This window comes from Zea mays, chromosome 3 (genome assembly GCF_902167145.1).
Source record: "Zea mays cultivar B73 chromosome 3, Zm-B73-REFERENCE-NAM-5.0, whole genome shotgun sequence".
In the NCBI taxonomy this organism is placed as follows: Eukaryota; Viridiplantae; Streptophyta; class Magnoliopsida; order Poales; family Poaceae; genus Zea; species Zea mays.
Genome location: NC_050098.1, coordinates 170911105 through 170926426, shown reverse-complemented (window position 1 = coordinate 170926426; position 15322 = coordinate 170911105). Strand labels below are relative to the sequence as shown.

General features: G+C 45.1%; 2 protein-coding genes across 3 annotated transcripts; one reads left to right on the top strand and one right to left on the bottom strand.

Moving 5' to 3' along the window:
- The first annotated feature begins 550 nt into the window (after nucleotides 1-550).
- Nucleotides 551-8077, top strand: LOC100280152 (uncharacterized). Of its 2 annotated transcripts, none has more exons than XR_004856922.1 (20): nucleotides 551-852; nucleotides 1168-1289; nucleotides 1546-1709; nucleotides 2115-2205; nucleotides 2716-2895; nucleotides 3060-3137; nucleotides 3376-3456; nucleotides 3628-3720; nucleotides 3909-3989; nucleotides 4085-4247; nucleotides 4347-4467; nucleotides 4612-4684; nucleotides 4965-5072; nucleotides 5174-5271; nucleotides 5374-5419; nucleotides 5918-6107; nucleotides 6578-6651; nucleotides 7433-7537; nucleotides 7626-7706; nucleotides 7771-8077. XR_004856922.1 is itself a non-coding variant. In NM_001320530.1 (20 exons), the coding sequence occupies exons 1-20, from the start codon at nucleotides 732-734 to the stop codon at nucleotides 7879-7881; spliced, it is 2088 nt and encodes a 695-aa protein (NP_001307459.1). In that variant the 5' UTR covers nucleotides 589-731; the 3' UTR covers nucleotides 7882-8073. The 2 variants fall into 2 exon arrangements, 1 of the variants encoding a protein (NP_001307459.1); NM_001320530.1 differs by having other exon boundaries at nucleotides 589-852; nucleotides 5918-6014; nucleotides 7771-8073.
- A 454-nt stretch (nucleotides 8078-8531) lies between these two features.
- LOC100274306 (putative carboxylesterase 11) lies at nucleotides 8532-10925 on the bottom strand. Its single transcript, NM_001148669.1, has 2 exons — nucleotides 10090-10925; nucleotides 8532-9244 (listed from the first exon to the last, which is right to left on the bottom strand). Exons 1-2 carry the CDS (start codon nucleotides 10803-10805, stop codon nucleotides 8704-8706), a joined length of 1257 nt encoding a protein of 418 aa, NP_001142141.1. The 5' UTR covers nucleotides 10806-10925; the 3' UTR covers nucleotides 8532-8703.
- Nucleotides 10926-15322: the final 4397 nt, after the last annotated feature.

Here is a 15322-nt window from a genome sequence, read left to right as displayed (position 1 = left end):
AGGGTTGCTTCTTGGCGAAGACTGGGCCTCGGGCGAGCCGGAAGTATGCTCGTCGCTGGAGGGAGGCCTCGGGCGAGACGGAGATCCTCCGGGGTCGGCTGCCCTTGCCCGAGGCTGGGCTCGGGCGAGGCGTGATCGGGTCCCTCGAATGGACCGATCCCTGACTTAGTCGCACCCATCAGGCCTTTGCAGCTTTGTGCTGATGGGGGTTACCAGCTGAGAATTAAGAGCCTTGAGGGTACGCCTAATTATGGTCCCCGACAGTTTTAGACTAAATAAACATTCATTCATTAACTATAAATACAGTTTATGTGTATATCTTGATGGAAAAAATAGTCCCAAAAAACTATATTTTGGGAAGTAGGCATTATTTTTTATTCTTTCCTCTTTGAATGGATTAGTTTTTGGTGAGGTCTTGCTCATTCCATCGGATTGAGAGGATTTTGTGATTGGGGATAAAATGAAAAGGCCTGAAAGGGAAATGACGTGGATTTTCATAAAACGGCTACGCGTGTTCCCTCAAAATCCAGCCGTCCACGCGGAAACTACCGGCCAGATCTCGCATATCTTCGTGAGTCGTGACCTCCGCTCGCGAAGTCGCTGGCTCAGGCGCTGCTACCGTTCGAGACAAGTCTCGCCGCCCACACCGCCACTAGGAAACCTTCTTCTCTCCTCGCCGCCCGCGGCCGGCCCCTTCTCCAGAACCTTCTAGAACCCATCGGGGCTCCGGGATGGAGCCCAGAAGACGAGAGCGCAGGGTCATCGCCATCGCCGGTGCGGCAGCGCTCGTTGCCGTGGGCCTCAATATCGCCTTCTCCGCCGTCGTCGCCCACCGTCGGAGGAAGCGACGAGGTGAGCGCCGCAAAACCCTCGGTCTTCGCGTTTGAACTCAAAGTCCATCTGATTCTCTGACATTGAGCAACCTTGCATTGACCCGTGCAGTGTTTTGGCTCAATCTCGTATCAATGCAGCATATAAATATAGCGATTGATGTTTGCTTAACACGGTTCTGCTTTGTCCTTTAGCTCTACATATACTTGCCGCGTGAACTTTGTATTCATGCTTCTATTGTTTTAAATGGTACAATTTAAGCTAAATGTTAACTCTTAGGTATGGAATTTTGAAAGGTTATCGATGTATGCTTTTTTCAATTTTGAGTGGTTGCAGAGCTTCCAGGGTTTACTGCTCAAGTCAACCTATCAGCAGCTGCGATTAAAAGAACGACCGACCGTATCATCTCTAAGTCAAGGGAAACTTATGATTCAGTGGCTGCAGTGCCCCTAGATAAAGTATGTGTGCAACTCTTTATGGTACTATATTTTACTAACTGTTTTGTGGAATGTGGTAGTCGTAGAAGCCCGTACAGGGTTTTGGGCTTGTTGATCTTTAGTCTTCTATAACTATAATATGCATACAACCATATAGTTATAGGGAATTATAATATGTTTGCAGCATGCTTGTTCTTAGAAAAATACAATTTGTAATGAGCATATACAGACCTCAAACCTTGAGAATTGTCTAACGGCTGCATGTTGTGTGTTGTAGGTCAGTTTTGCTAATGTCATTGCACCATTGGCAGAATTAGATGCGCTGCAATTCCCTCTGGTTCAAGCTTGTGTTCTTCCTAGGATGGTATCACCATCTGAGGATGTTCGCAAGGCAAGTGCTGAAGCAGAGAAGCTATTGGATTCCCACTTTGTGCTTTGCAGGTGCAATTTTGCCACTTATTTCTTACAATTCACTTGGATATAGTAGTAATATATGTTCCCTAACTGAAAATAGTGTAGGATTAGGTACCATTGTCAACTAACATGATCTGGTAATGTAAAACACACACACAAAAAACGTAAATAGCTTGTATCTTGGTATCTGTGTTACGCTTACTCATATTATTTGATTGGTTTGGTGAGCATCTGTGACATACTCAGTGACCCATTGATCATATTGTTTTGTAAAAATCTATGAAGTAATGCATGTTCTGTATTCTGTAAAGCTTATGAAGTAATATTTTTTTTATCTTGAAAATAATAATACTAAAGGATGTGAGGTTACCTTTCTTCTATCTCAACCGATGCAACAATTTGCTGAACATGTATTTCCTGCGAGGTGACCAGGCAGCGTGAAGATGTTTATCGTGTCATAAAAGCATTTACAGTGAAAGGCGAGAGAATAGGTCCTGAAGCAACAAGATTTCTTCAGTTTTTGGTGCAGAATTCTTTCGCTACATATAAATTTGATCGTAATGTTCTGATTCTGACCGACAACTGAATGTTTATACATGTGATGATTTATTGTCAATGCTTTAACCCTGAATATCATTTTTCCATAACTGTTGTATACTTGTATTCTTATCTATTTCAATATGAACATACCTAATGGCTAATGTAGGTATAATCTGGCTCCTGAGTGGTCTCGTAAGGTTCTCATACTGCATGTTCTTTTACGGTGATGTGTCTTTGCATCCTCAGTACCATCGCCTCATTCATCTTGAACTTGAATTTCTGAATTATTTGTTAGCATAAAATATTAATATGATCTTTTTAAATTCATTAAGGTGCATCAAAGCTCAAAAAAACCATAGAATTAATTGACTGTAAACATACTGAAAGATATGTGATGTGTCTTGCTATTGTATTATTTGCAATTTGTATTAAGATGATTTTGCAAATTGATTTGACTATCGTTTTGCTGAATTGTCTAATTATGGTTGAACAGGTGAAAGAGTTTGAGCGCAATGGAGTAAAACTATCTCAAAGCAAGAGAAAAGAAATGGAGAAATTGAAATCTCATATAGATGCATTAAACTTGAAGTATCTCCAAAATTTGAATGATTTCACCAAATTCCTTCTTTTAGGTGAAGATGAACTAGCTGGAATGCCCTTTGAGTTCCTTAAGGTTAGCTAGAGAGTAAGATTGAATCAAGCATACCTTGAAGTACAATAAGGAATACTTAGATAGTTCAGTAATCTTTGCTTACTTTGTGCTTGAACAAGAGTTTGAGTGAATGAAAAATATGTTATTGTTGCTTTATAATCCTGTTTTACTTAAACTCTTCTCAGGATCTGGAAAAGGCTGATGGGAAGTTTAAGGTTCCGTTGACTAGTTACCATGTTACTCCAGTTCTTGAGCACTGCAAGGTCTTACGCTTTATCACACAACTGCACATTTCATAATTATGATTGATAGTCACTTGGCTGTTTATGAGCTCTGTCCACTGATTTGACATGGATATCTAGTAATAACGTATGTTGTGGGGTACTCTTTTTTTCTTGTTATTTTCTTTATGCTAGAAAGTATGCTGTTGACCAATTGCAATTTATATTTATGCATTCAAGTTATGTATGAACTGATGTCAACTAGTTCCATCTCTTCAAGGTTGGCTCTACCAGGAAGCAGATTGCTGTTGCTTATGGACAAAAAGGTGGGAAGGATAATGTAGCCATCCTAGAAAATTTGGTAACCACAAGTACCCATCTGCACTGTAACTTCATTAGTAATGGGCGTTTCTATAGCTGATTTTACCTTATCTTATAGTATCCGTTACATTCTATTATTTTGCAAGGGTTCAAGTGTAGTCAGGAGCCCTGGAACTGACATGTTGCAGCTTCATCTTCTATGTTTATTCAGGTCCAGCTAAGACACAAGTTTGCTAAATTGCTGGGGTACACCAACTATGCTGATTTTGCTATTGAGCCCAGAATGCCAAAGACTTCGAGGAAGGTCTGTGCTTTTGTGTCAGGAAATCTGTTTGGATTTTTTTTTATTTTTAAGCTAAGAAACATGTTCTTCAATATTACACTTAGGAAAATAATCTCAATACTGGTCTAGTCAGCTCGCCGGCAAAATGCTCTTTCATGCTCACTTTTACACTAGGAAAACAACAGATGTCAAAGTGTTTTCTCTTGCAGATCTTAGAGTTTTTGGAAGAGATGTCTGAACAATTAAGTGATGTGGCTAATAGAGAGCTCAACATACTCAAAGACCTCAAGGTTTGAAGAAAGCTCCTTTCTGCTCTGCTAATTTTTCCATCGATGAAACTCTTCCATTACTAATTAAATTATTGCTACCGATTTTCTGATTTCAGATCAAGGAGGAAGGAAATGCTCAGTTTGGAATGGAAGATTTGTTGTACTACATCAAAAGAGCTGAAGAATTCAAGGTTGATCTTGACGTTGGTGAAATTAAACAATACTTCCCTGTTGGCCTGGTCATATCTGGAATGCTGAAGATATTTCAGGATCTATTTGGTAAAATGATAGCCATTAACTAATTCACTAGCAGCCTCTATTTTTAGAAGATATGAGCACAAATATATTTTATGCTAATTCTTTTTTCCTTTCATGAAGCACTACGATTCGACGAAATTAAGGATGTTGATGTTTGGCATGATACAGTTCGTGTGTTTTCTGTTTGGGATGCAAGTTCAAGTGATCTTTTGGGTTACTTTTTTCTTGATATCTTTTCCAGGTTTGTTCTGAAAGCATGTGATCGAAGCTTGAATGATTTTCAAGGTTTCATGATATGGAAAACATGTTTGATTGGATACAAATGCTGAAAGTTGTACACATAAAACAGGGTTATTTTAATTGACTACCCTGTTTTGCTTCACAGGGAAGGAAAGTATGCCCACACTTGTGTTGTGACCCTTCAGAATGGATGCTTATGTTCTAATGGTACACGTAAGGTAACTCGAAAATTTCATGCATATTATATAGTGCAATCAGAGTATGAATTTCTCATTAGAATCACTGTAGTTCAAATGATTAAATTATGCATTCTCTTGTGTAACCACAAAGGTTTTGTATTGAAGCAAATTTACCAGGTGATATAATACGATCAAATTGTTAAAAGTTCAAAAGTACTTCTCACAAACTCACAATATCTATAATCTTTGGGAAGTACTTCTGTAGCCTGGTTATGTGGCTAATTATTTCATGCTGTAATTATTGGATGGTTGCTGACAGGTTCCGGCTGCTGTGATATTATCTCAGTGTCCAAAAGAGTTTGATGGTAATTCAGCATTGCTGCGGTTCCCTGAAGTTGTGAGGCTATTCCATGAATTTAGCCATGTGGTATTGATATCAACTTTCTCTATTGGATTCTGATAAATTATAAATATTCTGGCATTTGATGACATTAAATGAATAGAGTCACTGATTTCATTATCCTGCAGGTCCATCACGTATCCAACAGAGCCACCTTTTCAAGATTTTCAGGCCTTCGACTGGAGGGTGACTTTGCTGAAATTCCAAGCCTGCTACTCGAGAATTGGTAGGCATAGTTCTTTTCTTCAGTAACATAAAAATTACCGACACTTATTTAATCCATTGGAAGTTAACGTTTCTGATATGTAATGCAACCTTGTCATCTCAGGTGCTATGAGAGTATTTCTCTGAAAATGATGTCCGGCTTCCATCAGGTGGTGCAAATGTAGCATATGATGTTTGTGTTGGAATTATTATCATACTTTGCATGTTTTCAAGAACAAAAAAATAAAGATGTAAGAAAACTGGTAAATAATGTCTGGTCAGCCTAGAAGATGGAACCAATTTCATGAATAAAAATTATATTTGTGACCTTGCTTGGGTGATGAATCCTTGGATCAGAGGATATGTTCTGGTGACCAACCAACATTTTTATTTTTGCATAGAGTGAACTTAGTGAGTCAGTTCGACACAACCTCTTTGTTAAAATGCAGGGGTAAGACTTGCCTCGGTTATTCTTTCCCTAGACTTCACTCATGTGGGAGCCACTACCATTGGGTCTGTCATTTCTTTTATAGAGTGAACTTAGTGACACGCCAAAAACATGTGAATGCTGCATTATAATAATTGTTTGATAGTTCGATAAGTTCTTGTGAGCCTTCTGAGACTTGTTTAAATTAGTGCTAAAATTCTCTCTGTTTTTATCATTGTAGGACATTACGAAATCCATAAGTAGTGAAGCTTGCCAATCTCTGAAAAGAAGGCGTGATTTGTTTGCTGGCCTGAAAATGAAACAAGAGATACTTTTGTGTGAGTCATTTTGCTACCTATCAAATGAGGTGGAGTGAGATTATTGGTCCTTAAATGTTATCCAGCTCAGAAACTCCGACAAAAAATAATGAGGTTGAGGTCCTAATACAGTTTGACTGACACCAGCCACCTGAATTTGGCTGGCTTTTCATGTCCTCAACACTTAATTCTCTTACTTCAGTAAACAGTATGTACTAAATATTTGCCCATTCAATGTTATGCTAGTAGATACTGGTAGCACAAATTACTCTCCATTTTCCTACTTATTCTTTGAAATAAGTTTCTGCTGATACACTGTTAATTTGCTTCCAGCAAAATCATCCTAATTGGTACTTGTTAATTATGGACAGCTGGATTGTATCCTATTGTTAGTTCATGATTATTAATTAGTAAGAAATTTGTATTCAACGTAATAGTCTCCAGCAGATCATGTATATGATCGTGCAAAGCACTGTTTTGCATTGTAAATAACACTGTTTGCAGAGTGTAGTTTAAAATAAGGGATGGGACAGAAGAGCTGTTGGAGATAGCCTAACTTATATGTTGTTTTTCACTTTTACTAGGCCTTGTTGATCAGATAATACATTCAAGTGAGAATGTGGACATTGATGACTTAATCAAGGATCTTCACCCCAAGGTGCACTTGAAATGACTGCTTTAATGCCTATCATACTCCCGTCGGTTGTTTTGGGTTTTCTATGTATCTAGGCATAACCTATCTCTAGGTGCATAGCAAAAATTACTCCCTCTGTCCCAAAATATAGTTCTTTTGAGCCCTCTTTTTTTCCGTCCACATTCGAATGAATGATAATGAATATAGACGTACATACGGACTACATTCGTAGATTAATTAATGAATGTAATGTTTAGGGGATGTTTGAATGCACTAAAGCTAAAGACATCCAAACAATTTAGCTAAGAGTTCAGCTATTAATTACTTTTAGCAAATTAGCTAATAGTTAGCTAGCTATTTGTTAGCTAGTTAATTCCACTAGCAATTTTTAGCCAACTAACTATTAGCTATAGAACATTCAAACTTAGAGGGTGTTTGGTTCCTACCTCCTAAACTTTAGTGACTAGAGTTTACGGGGTGGCTAAAATAGGTCTCTCAAGTAGGACTTCTAGGGACTAAAGTTTAGTCCCTAAAGTTTAGGAGGGTGACTAAAGGGGTGTTTGTTTAGGATTATAATCCACCTAGATTATATAATCCAACAATTTTTGAACTAACTCTTAGTTCAAAAGTTGTTAGATTATATAATCTGGATAGATTATAATCTCAAACAAACACCCCCTAAAGGAACCAAGTCTAAAACGACTACTATTTTGGGATGGATGGAGTACCTAGAAAGGAAAATGTCCTGTAATTTAGGACGGAGGGAGTATTTATGATGCAATTAAGGCAAATGTCCCTTTTACAGGTAATGTTGGGTATACCTTTATTGGAAGGGACCAGTCCAGCTTCAAGTTTTCCTCGTATTGCCTTTGGCTATGATGCTGTGTGCTACAGTTACATATGGAGTGAGGTTTGGGCAATACAAATCCTAAGCCATATTTCTTCCATCATATATTTGGAGATAGTAGGAAAAAAACTCTTTTATCTGAACTATGTAGGTGTTTGCTGCTGATCTTTTTGTATCAAAATTTAAAGATGACTTGCTCAATCAGCATGCTGGATTGCGGTTCAGAAATAAGGTAATCGCTAATGCCCTCCTTGCATGCTCATGAAACTGTTACAAAAATGTTTACATCACTGCAGGTGTTGGCTCCAGGAGGCTCAAAAGATCCCCTGGAGATAATAACGGACTACCTAGGAAGAGAACCATCACTCCAACCTTTTATTCAGAGCAGAACAAGGAACAGTCTGTGAGGGATCATTTATGATGTAACCGTTGAGTTTTTTCTTTCTTTTTTCCTTTTTGAATTTAGCTATAGAAGGCCTGCTGACTGTCTCGAGTTATTTTTTTCGTAACGGACTGACAAGTCTGATCTTTGTGCCATTCTGTTTTCCGACGTCATTTGTTTGACCATTTAGTTAAGCTGGAATACAAAAGATGTCGCTAGATTCTGCTGTGTTTTCCTAACCTTAGCATGCTTTCAAGCTCCCATCAAAACGTCTGAGCACGTGAATCAAGATTGCACAGAAAGTTAGAAATAAGAACTTCAAGTCTGTTGGTGTAAGCACGAAGCACGTCTTTTTACAGGTTTTGCGTGAAGACTTCGGAAAATTAAAGTTGATTTCTGGATGAAAACTTGTCATACAAACAATTCACTTTCACTAAACATTTCTGAAGCTTGCAAAACAAATTACCAGAGTTCAGTGCACACCGACCATCCAACAAAAAGATGCACGCTGATGCAAGCTACATGGAACAATATGGACGATGTTGTTGTGTGGAGCTCAGTGCTTCACAGCTCCACCACTGAGATTGATATTTCTTCTCAAAAAAATGGTAACCTCAAGCACCAGTAATTCCGTAATGCACAAATGATACAAAAGGAATGAAAGAATTGAGCTCTACAGGAAAAGAGTACCTTTTGATTACAGTCTACAACTTTGCACACTACATTCTCCCACAGAAATCACTGAAGGAGTCACATTAAGCTAACTGGTTACTCAACTGTAATCAAACATCCCTCTTTCCACCAGTTGAGAAGAACACACTGATGCTTCCCAGTGAAGGGTCTACAACTAATACGAGAACTCATGCCCTCGGAGGGATATATATTTCTTCATCCATATGGCAATGTCCTCGGCACAGGCCTGGGCCTGTGGTGTTTTTAGGAACACATCCAGGGTTGCAAACTCATGAACCGTATCCTTGTAGTCAAGAACTGGCGAGTCAACATTAACCTTGCGGAGTTCCTCAGAGTAAGCAATTGCTCGATCCCTCATCCAGTCATGCTCGGCAATAACTGTCAAGGTCGGCGGCATGCACTTCAGTGGGGGAGCTCGTCTGCTAGGCGCCAGAGGGTTGGCAGCAGGGTGGTCTAGGTTGAACTCTTTCTCTGACAAAAATAGTCTCCAAGCAAGTAAACATGTGGACTTGTCGTAGAAGTATGAGTTCGCAAGCCGAATTTCCGAGTGTGTCGGAACACTCCCTATGAAAAATGGATACATCAGAACTTGTGCAACAACCTTAACCGGGTCAAACGGTTTCCCATCTTCGACCACCTTCCGAGTGACATAATCAGCAATATTTGCACCACAGCTTGCACCAAGTAGAACACATCTGCGACAAGGAACACACCATACAGTCAAATTCCAGTGATACTAATATACAACAGTTAACACAAAAAGGAATTTCAACAGCTGAATGGATAAAGTAGCAGCAGTGACATAAAGGGGTTTACTCTCATGTGAGTGAGATGAAGGTGACACATGAATATGAACAACCATAAGAGTCACAAGATTGTATACGGGAAACAGTAACTCGTTGATCGAGAGAAAGCAGAATTTAAGGGAATTCCTCAAGTGAAGCTCCCTTGTATATGGTGTTACACAAACAAGAGTTATAATACTAATTCAGGAGATTCCATTTCCATGATGGAATACAATATTTAATTCTGCGAAAGTTCCAGTCATTTATTCAATACATGTGAAAGCTTCAATTCACATCATACAAGTGCCAGCGTTAAGTTGAAACAAAAGAGTCATGGTTAAGGTTAACTGATGTTTGCATAGTTTGGAGAAGCCTCTTATTGATAGCATAACCACATATGACATGTTGACCAAGCTTAACTATCAAGTGTTAGACGTTTAAATCATCTGAAGGGAACAAAAGCATGTTTGTTGAACAGGTGAACAACCGTTTTTGCCCACTAACCATTTTACGTGCAACTTCAAGCAATGCAATAAAAGATTCTTACACAAATTCTTGGATTCCAGAACTTATTGTCATTTTGGCATTGCAGATTCATGATCCCTACCATTGCCTCATCAATTAGTAAAGTTTAGCACACATTTATGCAGCTATAAATTGGAGGTTCAGTAACATTTACCCTATCAATTAGTAAAGTTTAGCGCACAATCACACATCTATGCAGCTACATAAACAGGAGGATCAGTAACATTTACCTAGCTGGATCACCATGTGCAGCAATCCACGGCTCAACAGTGGATGCACCGAAGGTGTCAACACCACCCCCGACCTTGGTCATCATGGCGAGATTGGCCTGCTTGGCGATCCACTTGAGCACCTTGACCCCGTCATCGAACGCGGCAGGGTATCGGCTCTCTGGCGCAAGCCTGTACCCCACGGCGACGACAATGGCATCGCAGAGCTTGGCGACCCTCCTGCAGAAGGCGTCGTTGGCCGCGGCAGTGTTGCTCCCGGTGACGAAGCCGCCGCCGTGGAACTGCACGACGATGGGCAGCCTCCGGCGCGCCGACGCGGCGGCGCGCGGCGAGGAGACGGCGTGCGGGAGGTACCCTCGGTACGGCGCGCCGTTGGCGGGCGCGGGCGCGGGGGTCGTCGGGGTGGGGTCGCTGGCGCGGCGCGGGTGCGCGTGCGCGAGGAGGTGGGCGTGCGGGGAAGGCGGCGGGGGCGTGGGGAGGAAGATGCGGACGGAGAGCGATGAGTTGGGGTCGATGTGGAGGTCCTTGGAGGCGACGCCGTCGGCGGCAGCGGAGAAGGCCGGGTTGGGCGGCGCGGTGGCCTCGTCGGGGCGGCAGGAGACGCCGAAGGCCGCGTTGTCGGGGTCCCCCGCGGCGGCGGCGGCCAGCGACTGGAGGCGGTGGCGGAGGAAGAGCTTGAAGAAGACGCTGTAGATCTTCACGCCGACGCTCGGCATGGCTCGCCCTCAGCCGGATCCGCGCATCACACGGGACGGAACACTGGGGCGGGATCTCGGGCGGCGGCGGCGGGTTGCCGTGCGGCCGTGCGGGTGGGATAGGATCGGATTGGGTCGGTGACGCAAGAAGTGGGACGAGGGGAGTGGTTGGTTGGGGGGAGGGAAAAGCGAGGCGGGCGGAGCGAAATGGTGGTTGGCAGGGTGGTCGCCCGGATGACGACGGCGGCAGCGTAAGGTGCTACTCGACGGATACGGGGGAGGGGGAGGAGGATAGAGGCTGTCTGGCGAGGCAAGCAAGGAACTAACGAACAATCGAGAGGAAACAGGGGTGGGTGACAGAGGAGGAAGAGGTGGAAGGAAGGAAAAGATGGGAAGGCTGGTGCTTGTGTGGTGCGTTGGCTTTCGAGTTTGGACGAGTGTCCCTCCCAACGTGACGGACTGACGGTGCCGCCTCGCCTCGACTGGATTCAATTCAAACCCCGCTCCGCCTCCGCTCCCTGTCTGCGTCTAGTTTTCAGCTTTTCACTGCCCTGCCGCAGTGCCGCTGCCCTCTCATGCAGTTGTCCGTGATTTAATACGGTTTTTATATATTATATAAATAAGTACTAGTCGATTGTCTGTATGTTACGACGACTCACAACAATCTCAAGATTTTTTATTGATTGTCTCTGCTCTCTGCATAATTTTTTTATTTGACTAAGCGAGTTGACATCGTGGTAAAGGAAAGCTCATATAAACAGTAAAACAGGCGATGCCGAGCCATCAAATAAGTACCATATACAATAAATCAGGGACCACATCCCTTGCCTCCCCCACTTCTAAGGTTTCATAGACCAGGAAAGAAAGGGAAGAGACAGTCATACATGTTTGTTGCCGGAGAAGGACACGACGAAGACATAGACATCTGGAGGAGACATACCTAGTATACCGCTAGATACATAAAGGGAGAGAGCACGCAAGCGGAGAAAGAAGCTCAGCCAGAGCAGCTCCAAATCGAGAGGCACCCGCACCAGGCGTCAGTCCGAAAAGGGCGAGAAAATGCGAGTGCCTTCTAGCCCTGGACCCGCCGAGGCGACACAACACCACCACCAACTCCATAGCATATGTCGACTGCTGCCGCGCTACAGGCTTTGGTTGTCCAATATCTCAGATCTGGACTCGTTATCGTCAAGATAACCTAAGTGTGGTAGGCACCATCGTGTTCTCCTCGGCGACACGCACGAAGAAAAGCCAGGAACAAGATCGACTCGCCCGTACCCGCGTCGACGAGTGTCGGTCGGCTCGCGGCTGCGACTGTGGGCAGGGGCAGCAGGTTGGGGAGGAAGAACATGGCGAAGGCCGGGAAGACGAATGGGACGTCCGACGACGGCGAAAACGATGGTGCGTGCGTGCTGTGAAACACCCTCGTGGACGTGCGATAGCCACTGCGCGGGCCAGTGTCGAGCTGGTGTCGGACGAATATGGGGAGGTGGCGCCTGCTTCCACGCCCTCTACCGAGAATGCATGGTACGGAGGCGGATGCCTGAGGGGAGAGAGAAAAGAAGTAGGATGACGAACGAGATGGCGACAATTGAGACGAGGACCATCATTATCGTGCGGAGGTATAGATGGCCAAATGAGTCGTGTCTGATAGGCTGGTCCAGAGCACGACCTATTTAATAGTGTCTGGGCCAGCCCGACACGATCGTTGTGTCGTGTTTAGGCCGTAGCCTCAGCCCGTAGTGCTGATCCGGCCCGACACGATTATATATTTTTTATTTTACAAAATTTGTATATATATATATAATTTATATTCAATATTAAAAATAATTGACCATGATGTTCTACTGGTTAGACGACTTCACTTAGTGTCTCCTGCCCTTCTTCCATTAGGGCTTAAGTTCGAACATCGTCTCTTGTACTATTTTTTTAAATATTTTATGCTAATTTAACCACCCGAATGGCTAACGGACCGGACTATTTTTTTAAAAAATATTTTATGCTAATTTAACCACCCGAATGACTAACGGACCGGACGTGGAGGTTGCGTGCATAAAGGGATGTAGGGTTAATTTGAGATACATGTGAGGATTATTTGTAAAATTATGACGCAGGACGACCATTGAAACTGGTGCTTTAAGTATAGTAGAGATTGAGATATTTATTAAGTATAATTATTGTTTATTTCTAAAAACTAAGTTACATGTGGTTTGATGGTTAACCTCAAATTTCTGGAGTAGGAGGCGTGGATTCGAGCACTTGGTCTACACTGTTTTTTGCGCAAAACAGTCGGGGTCCGTGGGATGGGCCTAGAGTGCCAGAGGGTGAGGTCGTGATAGCACCAAGTGACCAGATTAAATTTTTAATAGAGTAGTATAGATATACAAAACATTGTTTTGGTATCTCCGATAAGGTTAGCCTTAAATATCTATCCAGTAGAGCTCTTATCGGTTATGGATTCTTTGACATAACTATTGGTTGTTTACCACTATTTACTAGAGCTTTTTTCCTCTCTCCTCTCTTCTCTCTTAGAATTGGTAGCCAAAAACAATTGGTTTTCACTCTTCTAACTGCAGTGCAGGAACCACCACATCTAAGATTGGCTGTCACACGTTGTCATTCTCTTTCCTCTTTGTCGGCGTTTCGAACCCGGGGGTCCCTGGACCGACGAGTAAATTGTCGCCGCATGCCCCAGTCCAGATGGGTCGGCGCGAGACGGAGCGCGAAGGGGGGAGAGAAGCCGGAGGGAAACAGGCGTAAAAGGGGAAACCCGTGGCCTTCGTGTTTGTCCCGCGCCCAGGTCGGGTGCGCTTGTAGTAGGGGGTTACAAGCGTCCATGCGAGAGGGAGCGAGAGGCTTACGCAAGCGTCGTCCCGTCCTTCCCCGCGCGGCCAACCCCCTGTAAGAGGGCCCTGGACCTTCCTTTTATAGGCGTAAGGAGAGGATCCAGGTGTACAATGAGAGGTGTAGCAGTGTGCTAACGTGTCTAGCGGAGAAGAGCTAGTGCCCTAAGTACATGCCGTCGTGGCAGCCGGAGAGGTTTTGGCACCCTGTTCGTGTGATGTCGTGGCCGCCGGAGGAGCGCTGGGGCCTGGCGGAAGGACAGCTATCGGGGCTGTCAAGTCCTTGCTGACGTCTCCTTGCTTCCGTAAGGGGACTGAGAGCCGTCGTCGTCATGGAGCATGCGGGGTGCCATCATTACTTGTTTACCGGGGCGAGCCAGATGGGACGCCAGTCTTGTTCCCCGTAGCCAGAGCTAGCTAGGGGTAGGGTAATGATGGCCCCTCCTGTGACGTGGTTGGTCTGAGCCCTGGGTTAGGCGAGGTGGAGGCTCCTCCGAGGTCGAGGTCGAGTCTGTCTTCCGAGGCCGAGGTCGAGTCCAAGCCCCTGGGTCGGGCGAGGCGGAGACCGTCGGCTGAGGCCAGGGCTGAGTCCGAGCCCTGGGGTCGGGCGAGGCGGAGTTCGTCGTCTTCCGGGGCTAAGCCCGACTCCGAGCCCTGGGGTCGGGCGAGGCGGAGTTCGTCGTCTTCCGGGGCTGAGCCCGAGTCCGAGCCCTGGGTCGGGCGAGGCGGAGTTCGTCGTCTTCCGGGGCTGAGCCCGAGTCCGAGCCCTGGGTCGGGCGAGGTGGAGTTCGTCGTCTTCTGGGGCTGAGCCCGAGTCCGAGACCTGGGTCGGGCGAGGCGGAGCTTCCTATGGCGCCTGAGACCGGACTTGGCTGCTGTCAGCCTCACTCTGTCGAGTGGCACAGCAGTCGGAGCGGCGCGGGCGGCGCTGTCCTCTTGTCAGGCTGGTCAGTGGAGCGGCGAAGTGACGACGGTCACTTCGGCTCAGTCGACTGAAAGGCGCGCGTCAGGATAAGGTGTCAGACCACCTTTGCATTAAACGCTCCTGCGATACGGTCGGTCGTTGTGGCGATTTGGCCAAGGTTGCTTCTTGGCGAAGACTGGGCCTCGGGCGAGCCGAAGGTGTGTCCGTTGCGTGAGGGGGCCCTCGGGCTGAATCCTCCGGGGTCGGCTGCCCTTGCCCGAGGCTGGGCTCGGGCGAGGCGAGATCGTGTCCCTTGAGTGGACCAAGCCTTGACTTAATCGTGCCCATCAGGCCTTTGCAGCTTTGTGTTGATGGGGGTTACCAGCTGAGATTAGGAGTCTTGGGGGTACCCCTAATTATGGTCCCCGACAGTAGCCCCCGAGCCTCGAAGGGAGTGTTAATACTCGCTTGGAGGCTTTTGTCGCACTTTTTTGCAAGGGGACCGGCCTTTCTCGGTTGCATTTTGTTCCGGTGGGTGCGCGCGAGCGCACCCGCCGGGTGTAGCCCCCGAGGCCTCGGAGGAGTGGTTTGACTCCTTCGAGGTCTTAATGCGTTTCGCGATGCTTCGGCCGGTCTGGTTGTTCCCTCATGCGAGCTGGCCGTAGCCCGGGTGCACGGTCGGGTCCCAAGTTCTCGGGTCGGTATGTTGACGCTGTCAACGGTTTGGCCGGAGCTGGGTTTGCGAGATCAGCCCCCGAGCCTCCGCACAGAGCGAGAGGACGGTCAAGGAC